We start from the raw sequence: 15,125 nt of genomic DNA on the forward strand, positions 1-15,125 counted from the left end.
CTGTGGTTCCATTTGTCACGAGACAATTTCTGGTACAATTCCTTGGAGTTTTGCAACCATGTTTGGTTTTTGGTCTTGGTTTTGGGGTCATACTCAGCAGCTATTCCTAACTCTGCACTCAGGAAATCACTCCTGGTGGGTCAAAGAATCATATGGGGTGCTGGGGTTTGAACCCAGGTTGGGCACATGCAAAGCGAGTGCCCTCCTACTCATTGACCCATTGTACTATAGCTCCAGGCCCAACTATATTTTTTTAACTGAATATACTGCAGAGAGAATCTATGGCATGTTTACTTTTTAAGATGGAAAAACTATGTAATGTGGACACTGGGGACCATTACCTTGGAGGATCAGACAACAGGGAAGTCTTACTGTGGGGCGTGGGATGTCATGTTACGTGACAAAAAGAGAAACTGAAGCTGCCTATTGTGACAGGGCAGCAGACATGATACCCAGGATAACCAGCTTGGAGTTCTTATTTCCCCATTAACTAAAAATCTGATGTTCCGATCAAAGTGGAGATGGAGAAACTGACTCTAGAGGAGTCGGTGGTGCCCAGGAAAGGAAAGGGGGAAAGGCTGACAGGAAACCCACCTCCCTAGGTCTAAGCAGACATACCTGATCCCCACTGGAGCTTGCTCTGGGGCACTCCCAGAAACTGGAAATGCAGGAAGACCAATTTCCTATACCTCTGCCCCCTCCCTGCTTTTAATAGCTACACCCTCAGAGCCAAGACCTCTCCCAGCACTTTAGTGCTTTGGCAAAGGTTGGAATAAAGGTTGTCCCTGCCTCTGGACACAGCGGGAGGAGCAGAGAGTGGGCAGGTCCCAAAGGTCAGGGACTTTGGGGGAAGCTGGATCTGAACATGGATGCTGGATGCAGTCTTCTGACTATTGATCTTTGCTAAATTTGGGGAGCAAGTTGGTCAGGTCTGCAGAGCAGATAAAGGGGTCCCAGGCCCAACTCAAACACTGCCTCCCATCTGCCAGTCGGTTTGCTGCTGGAGTTGTTATTCTTGTGAAATGAATCACTGATTTCAAGGAGTGGTGTTCATTCCTCTCCCACCCTCCCCACCCCCCGGCTGCCTCCCATTTGCTGTCTGTTCCCTGTCTCTGCTCTGAGTCAGGAGCAGTCTCTGACTGTCCCAGCCGCTGCACCCAAGGAAGGGAGCTGTGAAAAAAAGGAGTCAAGGTGTGTGGCCCAGAGGAGCAGTGGTAAAACAGGGGTTCCCCAAGGGCTGGAGGAGGGAGTCCTGCAAGACCAACATGTGACCCTTTAATGCTCACAGGGGGAGCATAGACAGACCAGAAGGCACTATAGGGAGTGTAGAGAAATGCCAAGAATCTGGGAGTGTAGTGAGATGGGAAAGGACAAAAAGAAGTCCTTAAGTCAGGGCCAGAGGCCTCATAAAATCTGTGGCTTTTTTTTACAGTTCCCCAAGCGAAAAACATTTTGTGCATTAACTTTTTTTTTTTTTGGTCATCAGTAGCGAGGTGAGAAAATACTTTGAACACAAATTAAGCAGAATGTTATCTGCCCCCAAATTAATCCTATTCTTTTCACAAACAGACCTGCATTACAAAAACTGGTACTTCTGGTGGGAATTTCACCAATTAAAATGCGGTGGGAACTGTTCCCTCCTGTACATACCCAAGTAGATCAGGTTTTGACTCTTGGTTTCCCAAGGCTAAGAAACTTGGTATTGTTTCCCCTCATGGAAAAGCTGGTTGCCCCCAAGCCTGAAGGCAGAAGAGAATGAGGCCCACAGAACCCACTTACAGAATAACCATCTTCACCTCTGATACTAGGGGAGAGGTGGGACTGGCTTTGCCTGATGGCTCTGAAGGAACAGAATACACAAGAGCTACAAGAAGACAAATGGCACCTGTGTCATTTCCTGCTACCCCAAGAGGAATGGGACAGTGTGTGCCAGGAGCTGCATTCTGCCACTTGATACACATCACCTCGCTGAGGCTCATAACCAACCGAGATTAAGTCCAGAAAGAACTGAAAACAGGAACTTGGACCCCAATGTTTGCTAATGCCCTGGAAGGTGGAAACGACCCATATGGCTGTCCAGTGGCATGTTTGTGGATAGGGCTGCAGTGGCAGATGACACACTGGGGCCTCAGCCAAGGTTCTGTTCTCTGGATCTTGCATGACTGAAGCCAACAAACCTCCAGCTGCATGAACCAGGCTAGACATCAGCAAGTGTGGCACGACTCTTGAGATATGCCCAGCATGTGGCACGACTCCTGAGATATGCTCAGCACCAGCAGCACTCACTGCTGGGGCAGGAAAGTGAGAGGCTGCCTGGGACAGGGAGCTGTTATTTCATGGGCATGGGGTTTCTGCTGGAGGGGAAGGAAGAGTCTGGTCACATGCAGAATACTGACATGACAGTCCATGTAGTTGGTACCAACCAGTAAACTCTCCCTTTTCCAAAGGTTAAAGTTAGAATGGCAGAACCACATTTAAAAACTGAACTTCACTGGTTTTGATGTCGCTGTTTAGTTTTGTTTTCTCCATAAGAAGAAAATAATGACGCTTAATTAAAATGTGCTTCCTGAGCTGGGGAAGTGGCTCAGTGACAGATCATGTATCTTGCCCAGAGAAGGCCCCACTTCCAGCCCCATCTTCCATAATGGTGGGGGTACAGGCAGCCCTCAAAGGACAGGAGGGCACTTGGGACCTCCAAAGCCAGACCTGTTCCTGCAAACATGCCCTAGTTAAGTCCAGCACCTGTGCCCTGAGCCAGTTGGGCTTGACTCTTCTGCTGCTGATCTTTTAACCCTTGGGCCAATAAAGAAAAAGCAATCACTGACTGTTCTCCTAAAGCCAAAGGAAAGGAGAACAAACTCTGGGGGGAAGTGGGTCCATTCAGCACGCCCTTGAATGTGGCCTTTGCTTCCCCAAAGTCAATCTTGCAGGTGTCTGGCGGCAGGGCCATGCAGAAACCTAGCTCTGAGGTCAGTACACACGGCAGGACTTCGGTGCTTTCTTACAGTATTCTCGGAGGTGCCAATGTACCCAGGATCTCAGCACCAGCCTGTTGGTTCTCCTTCTTAGAACCACAGCTGCTGAGACCAGTCACCAACAAATCAATACTTCAATGGCGGGAAAGATCAAGATTCATCCCAGCTTTGGAAGCCAGCAAGTCCATATCGAAGCAGACACAGGCATGGCTTCAAAGAGGACCATGACCATGACATTCGTCAGCAGGAAGCCGCCAGCAGTCGGAATCAAAAAACACTACTCCACCCACCCACCCCCGGCAGTTCGGGTTCATTCTAAAAAAGCAGAGGAAACAGGGCGTGTGGCTTTACTTTTAATAGCACGTGTTGCCATGCCGACGAAGGCATTATTTAAAATGGGAGAAATGGGTTTTGGGGTGCATGCGTGTGTGTATGTGTATGCATGCACGCGAGTGTGCACATGTGTGTGTGGGGGAGTGTTCCACCCACACAGGCCTTTCATCAGGGAATCCAGTTAATCTTTAAAAAACACAAAAACTCCCAGTGCTGGTGCTCTGGTAAACAGAGGGCTTATATTTAAAGCTACCAGGGTCGAGGGGCGCTGACCTTTGGGCTGGCAAGTCCTCTGCAGGACACTCCTTTGCCTACTACTGGCAGGATGATGCCCTGCAAAGGGAACGTTGTTGCTGAGGACACACATGGAGTCAGTCATCTCAGACCAACTGGGGTGAAGAGAGAGAGGAGAGAGGGGGACAGTGGCCTTCCCTGCCATGGCTCTCTCAGCCCCAGCACAGTTCCTAAGAGGCCTTTGGCTCCAAATCCCAAGTGCCAAAAACAGGAGGGAAGAAGCAGAGGCAAGTCGGGCAAACCAGCAAAACACATACCCTTATACCCTTGAGAAATGACAGGCACCCTGTCTGTCCTTAGCTCAGTTAGATCCAGGAGTGCAGGTGTTCCCAGGAAAGGATGCCAGGAAGGGGTGATAATGCCAGGAAACCTGACATGGACATATGGGTGGGGACCAGAATGAGAAGTGCAGAAGAGCACTGTGTGTGTGTGTGTGGAGGGGGAGTGATCTCCTGTTGTGGCATAAAGGAAGGGCTGGCAGAGGGGTGCCACTCATGGGTACCCACTGGATGGGTCTGTGAGGAAACAAGCAAAGTCATTCCTGAGGTACGCATCAGGGGCACATGTTCTGTCTAGGGACCCCTCCTGTCCCTCAGAGACAACAGTCCAACCTCTGGGCCCTTAGGCCCATATGATCCTCAAACTCATGCTCAACTCTGCTCAGGTCTGTTTCTGACCCTCCTGCCTTGTCAATCTCCTGCACTCAGTCCAGCCCACTTGCCTGGTGCCAACAATCAGCCTTCTTTAACCAGCCAGCCTTTCATGCAGTTCTCTTTTTCGTTCGTTTCTTGTTTTGTGTTGTTGTTTTGGGGCTTTACCTGACAGTGCTCAGGGGTTTCTCCTGGCTCTTCACTCAAGGATCACTCCTGGTAGTGTTCAGGGGACCATATGGGATGCTGGGAACTGAACCCAGGTTGGCCACATGCAAGGCGAGCACCCACTCTGCTGTGCTATGGCTCTGGCCCTGTTTCATGTATTTGTGTTCCAGCTCCTGAATTAGACTAGAAGAAGCTTCTCAATGCCAGAAGACCGGGTATACAAGCTTGGCTGCTTTCCCTGTGCATGGTCATTCCTGCGCCCACCCGGAGTAAGGGACTGCACAGCTAGTCCAGACCAGCTCTACCAGCTACAATCCGAGCACTTTATCTGGATTAACAGAGGCCTCAGCAGGATGCCCCTGAGCCCGTTAGCACAATGGGAAGCAGAGGCCTTGGGGCCCAGGAGGTCAGTAACTTAGGCTCACACCACTGGTGAGCTGGGCGGCCAGCCCAGAGCTCAAGCCCCAGCTTTCTGCCTCTAGGGCCTGTGTCCAGGTTGTTGACCTGGATTCAGAGGTTAAGAAGACAGGAATGGGGGAGGAGGTGCTGTGGAAGGATAGGAAATATTCGCCACAAAATATGTGAAAAGGTTACTAAAAATGCTGGCGGGGAGAAGCTAGCCTGGAGGGTGGGGTTCCAAATGACCTTTGGAGTGATTGTGTATTTTGTTCCTTGGATTCTTCAAGGGGCCTGCAGGGTTGGTGCCTATGGCAGAAAGATAAACAGGCAAGGCCATGGGAGGAAGGAGAAATAAAAACCAAAATCAAAGGAGAAAGAAGAGGAAAGGCAGAGTGTAGCTAGTAGTGTGTGTGTGTGTGTGTGTGTGTGTGTGTGTGTGTGTGTGTGTGTGTGTGTGTGTGTGTGTGTGTGTGTGTGTGGTAAACAGGAAAGACCATGGGAGGAAGGAGAAAAACACAAAATCAAAGGAGAAAGAAGAGGGAAGGCAGAGTATTGCTAATACTGTGTGTGTGTGTGTGTGTGTATGTGTGTGTGTGTGTGTGTGTGTGTGTGATAAACAGGAAAGACCATGGGAGGAAGGAGAAAAACACAAAATCAAAGGAGAAAGAAGAGGGAAGGCAGAGTATTGCTAATACTGTGTGTGTGTGTGTGTGTGTGTGTGTGTGTGTGTGTGAGTGTGTGTGTGTGTGTGTGTGTGTGTAGGGGGTGGTCATAGAAGCCAAGTAGAAGGCTTAAAATCCTGTTACTCACACTAGATTTTCCCTACTCCCTCCACTATAACCAAATGACCATCGACTGGTAAACAGATCAGCAGGTGGTGTCATATGACCCGAATGTCATTTGGGCCCCAGAGTCACATGGTCATTGATGTGTGCTATAGCATGTGGAAAACCAAGGAAATAATCAGATGTAAAAGGCCACCTGCTGTACTGTTCCATTTATATGCCATCTCAAATGGGGTCAATTCAGAGTCAGGAAGTAGAGAAGAGGCTGATGGGGCTTGGGGAAGATGAAGAGGGATGTGAAGAGGATTCAAATGAGAGACAATCTCTGCAGAGCATGATGCCTGCACCACTGCTGCAGAAAGGTACAGTTGTGACTAGGATCATTCTGGGCACGGGAAGGGGGAAGGCATTACTCCCAACTCTTGAGGTTGGGGGAGCATGCAGTTCTGGGGATCATACCCAGGCCTCCTGAGTGGAAATCGTGTGCTGTCTTCTGAGCACCAAGCTCTTGGTTCTAAGAAGGTGGTCAGTTGGCTGGTATTGGTCGTCGAAAACTCAGACCTGGTTCAGGCCCTGGAAGGTGCCAAGGAACATGCAGGCCCATTTCTCCCACTTTCTTCTCCAGGCTCCTGAGCAAGCCCTGGGCCTCCCTACCACTCTCAGTCCTGTGGGATGCTGAACTGCAGAGGCCAGGCCACCGACTGCAGAGCCCAGTGACATGAGCTCAGGTCACTGCTCCAGGGTGGAGATGACACGTGACACCCAGACGGAAGGCGCCTGGGTGACAACAAGGTGCCCAGAGCCTGAGTGGAGAGGAGGCGCCTGCCTGCCAGCGAGCAGAGGAGCCGGAGGGGTGACAGTGCCCTAGAGCCTGTCCTGGAATGGAAGCTGGCAGGTAAGTGAGCGTGCATGTCCTCCAGTCTGTCCCCCAGCCTGTCCCCCGTGCCTCCAGCCTAGAGAGAGGCAAGTGTCAGCCTGAATCAGCTTCTAGGAAGGTCAAGGCAGCAGGCAGGCCTGGCTCACTGGCCTCAGGCTCCCTGCGTGCAGAGGCAGGAGGAGAAGTCACAGTTAAAAGGTCTCTCCGCAGGATGAGGGTCCCATAGGATGTGCTCCAAGGGGGGGCCACCCAGGGAACTGCAGCATGATCGAGTTTGGGTAAGTAGTCTGCACCCACCAGGCTCATCAACTCCACCCAAGCCTTCAGCTCACTTGCTGCTGTATTTCAGCCCCTTGTCACCTGCCACAGGCGCATGTTTAGAAGAGAAAGACAGGCCACAAGCACTGTTAGTGTCAACAAAGTGAAATGAGATTCCTTGCTTCTCTCCCTCCCTCCCTTCTTTCCTTCCTTCCTCCCTCCCTCCTTTCCTTCCTTCTTCCATTCCATCCATCTTCCTTCCCTCCCTCCTTTTTCCCTCCCTCCCTTCCTTCCTTCCTTTCTTCCTTTCTTCCTTCCTTCTTTCCTTCCTTCCTTTATTCCTTCCTTCTTCCCTTCCTTTATTTATTCCCTCCTTCCTTCTTTTCTTCTTCCCTCTTCCTTTTTTCCTTCCTTCCTTCATCTTCTTTTCCTTCCCTCCATCTTTCCTTCCTTCCTTCTTTTCTCCCTCCATCCCTCCCTTCCTTTTCTTTTATCTTCCTTCATTCCCTCCTTCCTTCCTTTATTCTCTCTTCCTTCCCTCCTTCCATCCCCCTTTATCTTCTTTCCCTCCTTTCCTTCACTCTTTCTTTCCTTACTTTCTCCCTTATCTTCCTTCCCTTTCCTCCATCTTTCCTTCCCTCCTCCCTTCCTCTCTTCTCTCCCTCCCTCCCTCTCTCCCTTCTTCCGTCCCTCCCTGTCTCTTTCTGTCCTTCCTCCTTCCCTTCCTCTCTTCCTTCCTTCTCACTCAAAAAGCAAACAAGGCACTGTAGATTTTACCCAGTGGCCCCCATGGCACAGAGGGAATCTGATAACTGAACCACACAGGGCTCTGGACTCCCTGGGTCTCGTCACTGCAAGCCCAGGGTTGACAAGGCCACTTCCTTGCATAGGAACCTTGATTCCACATGTGGCACATGCAGTTTTCAAGGTGGGTCCTACAACAGAGTGGGATGGGGGCCTTAGAAACCCAGAACCCAGGAAGGTGAGAAACTTGGGTCTTCCCTGGCACTGCACTGACCATGCCTGCCAGTCTACTGCCTCCCCTCAAGAGCTTCACAGATCAGGATAGGCAGCCATGACAGGTCCTGTGTCAGGGCCCAGGGCCACCTTGGCCACCGGTGGAGTCATCTCTTAAGAAACACAAACCTCTGACAGCATCTCGTACTGGCCTCTCCTGCCCAGGGCAATGGTCAGCAAGTCGTACACCACCGAAGCGCTCTGTAGGCTGATGAGACGGTCGCCCCGGTGCTCGGGGATTCGGCTCAGCACTGCATCTCGATTGGCCTGAAAATAGTGAGAGAGAAGAAGAAGGGTTACAGAGTGAGAAAGAAAGAGACAGAGAGAAACAGAGATAGAGGAGGAAGTAGAAAGAAGATGAGAAGGGGGAAAAGGGAAGGGAGAGGGAGAGAGGAGAGGAAGGAGAGAGAGAGAGAGAGAGAGAGAGAGAGAGGGTAGGAAGAGGGAAAAGTAAGAGAGAAGAGGAGAGAGGGAGAAAAGAGGAAGAGAGGGGACAAGAAAATTGGGTGGGGGGGGCAAGAGGCAGACAGACAGCAGGGCCACAGCTGTCTATCCAGTAGAACAAAGAAGCCACCATCCCCTCCTGGCCCTAGCAGCATGCGGAGGTCTTTGAGGAAGGGGCATGTCCCCTGGGTGGTCCATGGAATAACACACAACCCCAGAACCAGCCTGTGTGGTGCCATGGACACCTGCCACAGTGGGTGGGTGGCACTGAGAGGAAGAAGCCATGGGAGGCCACAGAGATGCAGAGCTGGTGCTGGGCTGGTCCCTGGCTCCATTCTGGGTGGCTGGACCGAGGCCTCCCCTGTGGGCTCCTCCTCACCCATGTCTCTCCCTGCACTGGGGTCCCTCAGGCCTGTGAGTCCTCTGAAGTGGGCCACCCTTGTTCATGTCCCTGAGCTGGGCTCGGAGAGGAGGCTGTGCTGGCTTAGAGCAGAGAGACCCTGAGGCCCCTCAGGACTCAGACCATGCTGGCCTCCATTGCCTCAAAAGCAAGTGCTCGTCACAGAGACATGTTTTCGTGCCTTGGGAAACTGAATTTCTGTGCAGAGTCTCCAAGACATAGGTGGTTGGGACCAGCTTGTTAGTCTTTCTTTTCCACATTGGAGAGAGGTGGGTTCAGGGTAGACGATGTTAACTGTCTTTCCCCTTACTAATGGTTCCCCTTGGCCTGGGAACGAGTGGGGACATTCTTCCCAGGGAAGATAATGATTGGGGTGTAGGCTGGGTCACTGATCCGCCTAACACCCCCCCACCCCCAATACACATATGCTCTGCAAGCCAGTAGACACATCCTTCCTTTCTCTCCACTCACGGAGAGCACATGATTGTGTTCTGTGTGTGAGTCCAAGGTCTTGGCTTTCAGCAAGCTCCCGCTCCCATCAGTACTCACTCACTTTAAAACTCCTGCTTTTAAATGTCAGCATCAAGGAAGAACATGTAAGACAGGCCACTTCCTTTAAAGTGACTCACGGCTCCTGGGCCCGAGCCTGCTTGAAGATGGCATTTCAGAGCGTCACAGGCCAGGAGCATCTTCAGAGCCAGCCAAAGGAAGCTCTGAGAAAGTGGGCCTGTTGCAAGTGATCTCATATTATGAGATTATGAGGGACTATAAATGGTTTAGACTGAGACTACAGCCTTGAAAAGAAAACCAAACAAAATACTGCTCATGGTAGATTTTCAAGTTAAACTATAATGGATTCCTTTTGTTTTAAAGTGTTATTTTGAAGGTCTTTTTTTTGTTTGTTTGTTTGTTTGTTTTATAGTCATACCTGGTGATGCTCAGGGTTTACTCCTGGCTCTGTGCTCAGGGATCACTCCTGATGGATCATATGAGATAACAGGTATCGAACCTGGGTCAGCCACATGCAAGGCAAGCACACTAGTAGTTCCTACTGTACTACTGCTCTGGAACCCACCTTTTCATTTTTAAGAAATCTGTGTTAAAGAAGGTATAATATAGAATCTCAAACAGTTCCACAAAATAATCAGCATGCCAGAACACTTAGTGGCAGTTGTATATTGTTCTGATAACCCCTTTCTTCTGGGGGAAAGCTAATTTGATTTGATGTTGATAAACCAGTACAATTTCAAATGGCTTTCACAGAGATGATAGAAAAATTATGCTTCTAAAGTTCAAGTCAGAACTCCATTAAAAATATAATTTTCTCTCTCTCCCTCATATACAGGCAGAGTAATTCGCCTTTTGGTTTGAGATTGAGGCCATTCATTTACTGCCTAAAAACTAAAAAAAAAAAAAAAAAAATCAAAGTGTCTAGGGACATGGAAAAAAATAAAAAGGCAACTTAATTCTGAAGGCAACTCAATTTCAATTTCTAGCTGCCTAATTGTAGGATGATTTATAAGGGGAATAGAACCTTCTGGGTCCATCGTGCTCACAGAGGCAGTGTCTGAGGGGCTGTCTCCTCAGCATAGACTTTCTCAGGCAGAACCAACTCTTCAGGGGCTCTCATGTTGGGGAGTGACTCCGAGCTGGTCTCTATGGTATCAGCTAACAGGCAGAGGTCGGTGGATGGCCTGGAGCCAGCATTCTCAGCCATGTGCCCTGGATCTTCAAATTCTGAACAGGGGGACACGTGATCTGGCCATAGGAATGGAGTGTTGTCAGTGTGACTCACCCAAGAACCCAACCACTTCCAGTGCTGGCTTCACCTTTAGAAACCCTTTCCCTGGCCGCCATTCCCAAGTTGGTTCAGCTCAAGAACTGAGCATGGTTGGGGCTGGAGTGGTGGTGCAGCAGCATTTGCCTTGCACGAGGCTGACCTAGGACAAACTGTGGTTCGATCCCCTGGTGTCCTATATGGTCCCCTAAGCCAGCAGTAATTTCTGAGCACAGAGCCAGGAGTAACCCCTGAGCATCACTGGGTGTGACCAAAAACAAAACAAAAAAAATTACAAAACAAACAAAAAAAAACCCCAACTGAGCATGGAGTTGGAACAACAGTCCAGCAGGTAGGGCAGCAAACCCAGATTCAGTCCTTGGCATCTTATAGGGACCCTTAAGCACCAACCACCAGGATTGATTCCTGAGTGCAGATCCTGAATATTGTTGGGTATGGCCCCAAAACCAAAAAAAAAAAAAAAAAAGTGTGTGTGGGGGGAGAAAGAACACTGAGGAGCTAGGAATCACATGGACACACACACACACACACACACATGCAGACCTGGGACGAGCAGGGTGAGGACCGCTAAGTTGACAAGTAACCTCCCAGGGCCCAGAATCGGGGTCTTATGCCAGGGCAGAGCAGGGTGTTGGGCACTGGCTGAAGAAACTGCCAGCTGACAGGCAGGGGCAGATGAGCCAGGAGCAACCAGCTTCCACCCAAGGAAGAGGCCAATGACGTCCAAGGGCTTCTGCAGACAAAGTGGCGGTAACCTGAGCGGCCTGCTCTTGTCACCCTTTCTTGGAGCCACCTCTGAAATGAAGGGGCCTCTTTCTGTCCCCACTCTCCCAAGGCCTCTTTCCCTGAGTGGGTCTTTTTAGACTCAGGATCCTGGAGGAATCACAGTAATGAAAGGGTGGGGGGATAGGCTTCTCTGCAGGCCTCTGCTCTGCCCACTCTGGACCTTGTCTTCCTCTTTCATGAAGTGAGTTTCTAGCACCGAGGCACCTCAAGGTTCTTCTGGGCTCCAGGGTGTGCTACTCTGGTTCAGGGTCTCAGCACCCAACAGGCACTTGCCTGGGAGCCCACCCATGTTACCTCCTGAAAAGCTGCAAGCCAGGGCATGGAGGCCTTGAGGCGACAGCAGGAGAAACCCAGAAAATGATGAGCAAGGAAATTCTCGTCCTCAAACTTGATAGCTTGGCCAGGCGCTGAGAAAACATCTTGGAGGAATGTGATGGGTTGGCGAAAATACACTCCCCACTGCCGAATGAGCCAGGTAACCAGAGTTAGGGCCCTGCAGTGAGCGCCTGGAGCTGCCTGGCCCAGCCCTTCCAGAAGGCAGCAGATGGATCAGGCCAGTGGGCTCCTTCCTGCCACCAAGCAAGGACAAGAGATGGATCCCAAAGTCTCCCACAACCTCGCATCAAGGCTGTCAAGATGATCTACAAAATTAGCCCTTTGGGGGGTAGGGGTGGGAGTCTTACTCCCCATCTAAGGTTCCTGAGGCCTTCACCTTGGTGCTATTTGTGTGACTGCTCCAGCCACACCGGACAGGAGAATTCATAGACTTAGGGGTCCGGTCATTGCAGAGATAAGAGAAACAGCTAGCCCAGACTGACCAGAAAATATTTCAAGTTGATTAGAAAATAGGGGCTGGAGAGATAGCATGGAGGTAAAGTGTTTGCCTTGCATGCAGGTTGATGGATCAAATCCCGGCATTCTATATGGTACCCCGAGCCTGCCAGGAGCGATTTCTGAGTATAGAGCCAGGAGTAACCTGAGCACTGCCGGGTGTGTCCCAAAAACCAAAAAAAAAAAAAAAAAATTGGACACCTTTTTTTTCCTTTACACCTCTGCTGGTTTGTTCATTGTTTGGGGTTTGTAGTGTTTTGTTTTGGACCATACCCACCTGTGCTCAGCCCTGACTCCTGGCCGCATGCAAGGCCAGCACTTTACCTGCTCTATCTCTCCACACCGCCAATGAAAGTGCTGTGAATTGGGGCTGGAGAGACAGTACAGTGGGTAAGGCGCTGACCTAGCATATGGCAAACCCAAGTTTCATCCCAGGCACTCCATGTGGTCCTCTGAGTACCACCAGAAGTGATCACTGAGCATAGCTGAGTAAGTGACCCAAAAAGAAGAAACCAAAAACAAACTGCTGTTTGTTTATTTGCCCACTCTGGAATCCCCTCAAGATAAAGTCTCCTTTGACATAAAGACTGATGAACCAGTTGGGGCTAGGGATGAGGCTGCCAGAAACAAAACAGGGATCAGGGCCAGGTTGGGAGGCTGCCTGTGGCCCTACTCACCATGGACTCGCTGATGAGAAGCAGTAGCAGCGCTTCCTCTGTGTTCTCTTGAGGACAGAAAATGCTGCGCAGAGAGAAACCAAGTGGCTTTAAGACACAGTTTTCAAAACAGTGGGACACGAGCGCTAGAAGAGCATGCGTGGGATGCTGAGTGCGATCTGGGATTGGGTACACAACCTCTAAGAAATACCGGATGGCCCTGACACTTAAACTGACTTGCCCGTTTCTATGATCATCTGGCATCTACACATTTTCACAGCACATCTTAATAGTAGGGAAAAGTTGAGCTGGTAAACACACACACACACACACACACACACACACACACACACGTGAAAAGTCCAAACGGCTGTGTGGCATTCCTAGAGGCAGAGAATTGCTCGCTACAGAAAGACTTGGCCTGAATGACACCCCCATTCTCCAGGCCTGTGAAAGACCTCACTGGTGGGACTCATTTCTTTTTTTCTTTTTTTTTGGGGGGGGTCACACCCAACAGCGCTCAGGGGTTACTCCTGGCTCTACACTCAGAAATCGCTCCTGGCAAGCTCAGGGGACCATATGGGATGCCGAGATTTGAACCACTGACCTTCTGCATGCAAGGCAAACACCTTACCTCTATGCTATCTCTCTGGCCCCAAGGGGACTCATTTCTTATTGCCTTTTTCCCTACTCTCTAGGAACCCAAACCAGGGAGTAGTTGGTGTTTTGTCACTACCCTGGGTATCCCCTAATCATTGCACCATCTTCTTGTCCTTTTTCACTGGGGTCCCACATGTAGAATGGTGGGGTACAGTGTGTAACGTGCTTGCCTTGCATACAGTCAGCCCAGGTTCGATCTCTGACATGCCATATGGTCCCCTGAACATCATCAGGAGTGTTTCCTGAGTGCAGAGCCAAGAGAGAAACCATTGCAGTCTGCCTGCCTCTGACTGGCTTAGCCCCATGTTCTGCAGTCACTTGGATCACAGGAGCAATTGGAAGTAAAGTTTTGTTCAACTCACACAATTTTCAGAGTGCTGTGAGAACTTAGTGAGCTAAACACATTATATTGGGGCAGAATAGGTAAGAGCTGCATTAATGCTCCATTTGATGTAATTGAACAAACCATAACAATCATGGATTAAAAGAAAAGACTTTTAACTCAATGTTGCTTATGACCAGAGAACAACCAAATTCAAGCATTGCCTCTGCCCTGAGCACGGCTGGGTGTGGCCTTAAAACAAAACAACAACCCACCCTGAACAAAACACAATGACCTCCATCCAATATCCATTTTCAATGCCCTGTTCTGTCCTTGGAGTATTATCAAGGACAAACTGCAGCACTCCCATCTTAATAGAGAGTTCAGGGTTAGGGTAGATTTGTGAGCGGCAAAAAACTCAGTTGGTAAAAAAAAAAAGTCTCTGATGCTATCGTTCACAGAAAGCAAGAAGAGAGCAATAAAAAAAAGAAGAAGTTTAATTTCAAAACTCCTGATTCTTCTGGAGATGACTAAGAGAACATTGACATCTTCCCAGGGGTAGTATGAGGATCATAAAGAGATGAAATGATACCCTCAATTCCCCCACAAATGGCCAAGAATCAAGCGCCAAATCACTAAACACTTGTTCTCTTTGAAGTGCTGGAAGAGCCTGAGTAGAAAACTTTCCATGCCTGCTAGTCTATAACTGCCATTCTCTAGGGTTTGGAAACCAGCTGGGAGAAGATTGCAATTCACCTGTGGGGCAAACGGTTTACAAACAGGCTGACCTGGGAGCTAGAAGCAAGAGCCTACGGTCTGCAGTGAAGAGCCAGATTTTTAGAAAGAAAAGGATTTTTAGAATGTGAATCTTTTCTTCTTACCTCTCCAATTTAGAAACAATGACTCTGTAGGCTTTAAGAGTGCTGGTGTGTGTGTGTGTGTGTGTGTGTGTGTGTGTGTGTGCGCTGGTGTGTGTGTGTGTGTGCTGGTGTGTGTGTGTGTGTGTGTGTAATAAGCCTCCCATTAAGTGCACACACGAGTGCACATGCAAACACTCTCTCTCTCGGTCCCCCTCCTTCTCTCTCTTTCTCTCTCTCTCTCTCTCTCTCTCTCTCTCTCTCTCTCTCTCTCTCTCCCTCTCTCTCTCTCCCTCCCTCTCTCCCTCCCTCCCCTCTTTTCCTGATCTTCTGGACAACGCTCAAAGCCCTGACTAAAGCAGTAACACAACCAAGCCCAGAGCTGCAACAAAGCAGAAGCCATATTCCTGGGGCCAGCCAGTTCTGCACTGTCCAGGCTAAGTGAGGTGCCAGAGTCTGTGCTAATTGTGACTTAGGCCCATCAACTCAGCCCATGGATAATCCCCGAATTCCGGGTGTTATTTTTACTAGAGCTGCTAAAGACTAGCACATTAACTAAGCTCGGGCCTCTTCCCTCCCCAAAGGAGAGATGGCTCCTGGGGACTCCGCAGAGGC

General features: G+C 49.8%; 1 protein-coding gene across 3 annotated transcripts in view; it reads right to left on the reverse strand.

Moving 5' to 3' along the window:
* The window catches only part of TTC7B (tetratricopeptide repeat domain 7B), a 224,021-nt gene that overhangs the window by 89,505 nt on the left and 119,391 nt on the right, over positions 1-15,125 (reverse strand). For all 3 annotated transcript variants that reach the window (XM_049769780.1, XM_049769779.1, XM_049769781.1), the window contains exons 8-9: positions 12,693-12,756; positions 7,886-8,023 (exon numbers count right to left, since the gene is read on the reverse strand). In XM_049769780.1, coding sequence (XP_049625737.1) covers positions 7,886-8,023; positions 12,693-12,756 — 202 coding nt within the window. The remainder of the gene's footprint in view (positions 1-7,885; positions 8,024-12,692; positions 12,757-15,125) is intronic.

Source organism: Suncus etruscus, chromosome 3 (genome assembly GCF_024139225.1).
Source record: "Suncus etruscus isolate mSunEtr1 chromosome 3, mSunEtr1.pri.cur, whole genome shotgun sequence".
Lineage (NCBI taxonomy): Eukaryota > Metazoa > Chordata > Mammalia > Eulipotyphla > Soricidae > Suncus > Suncus etruscus.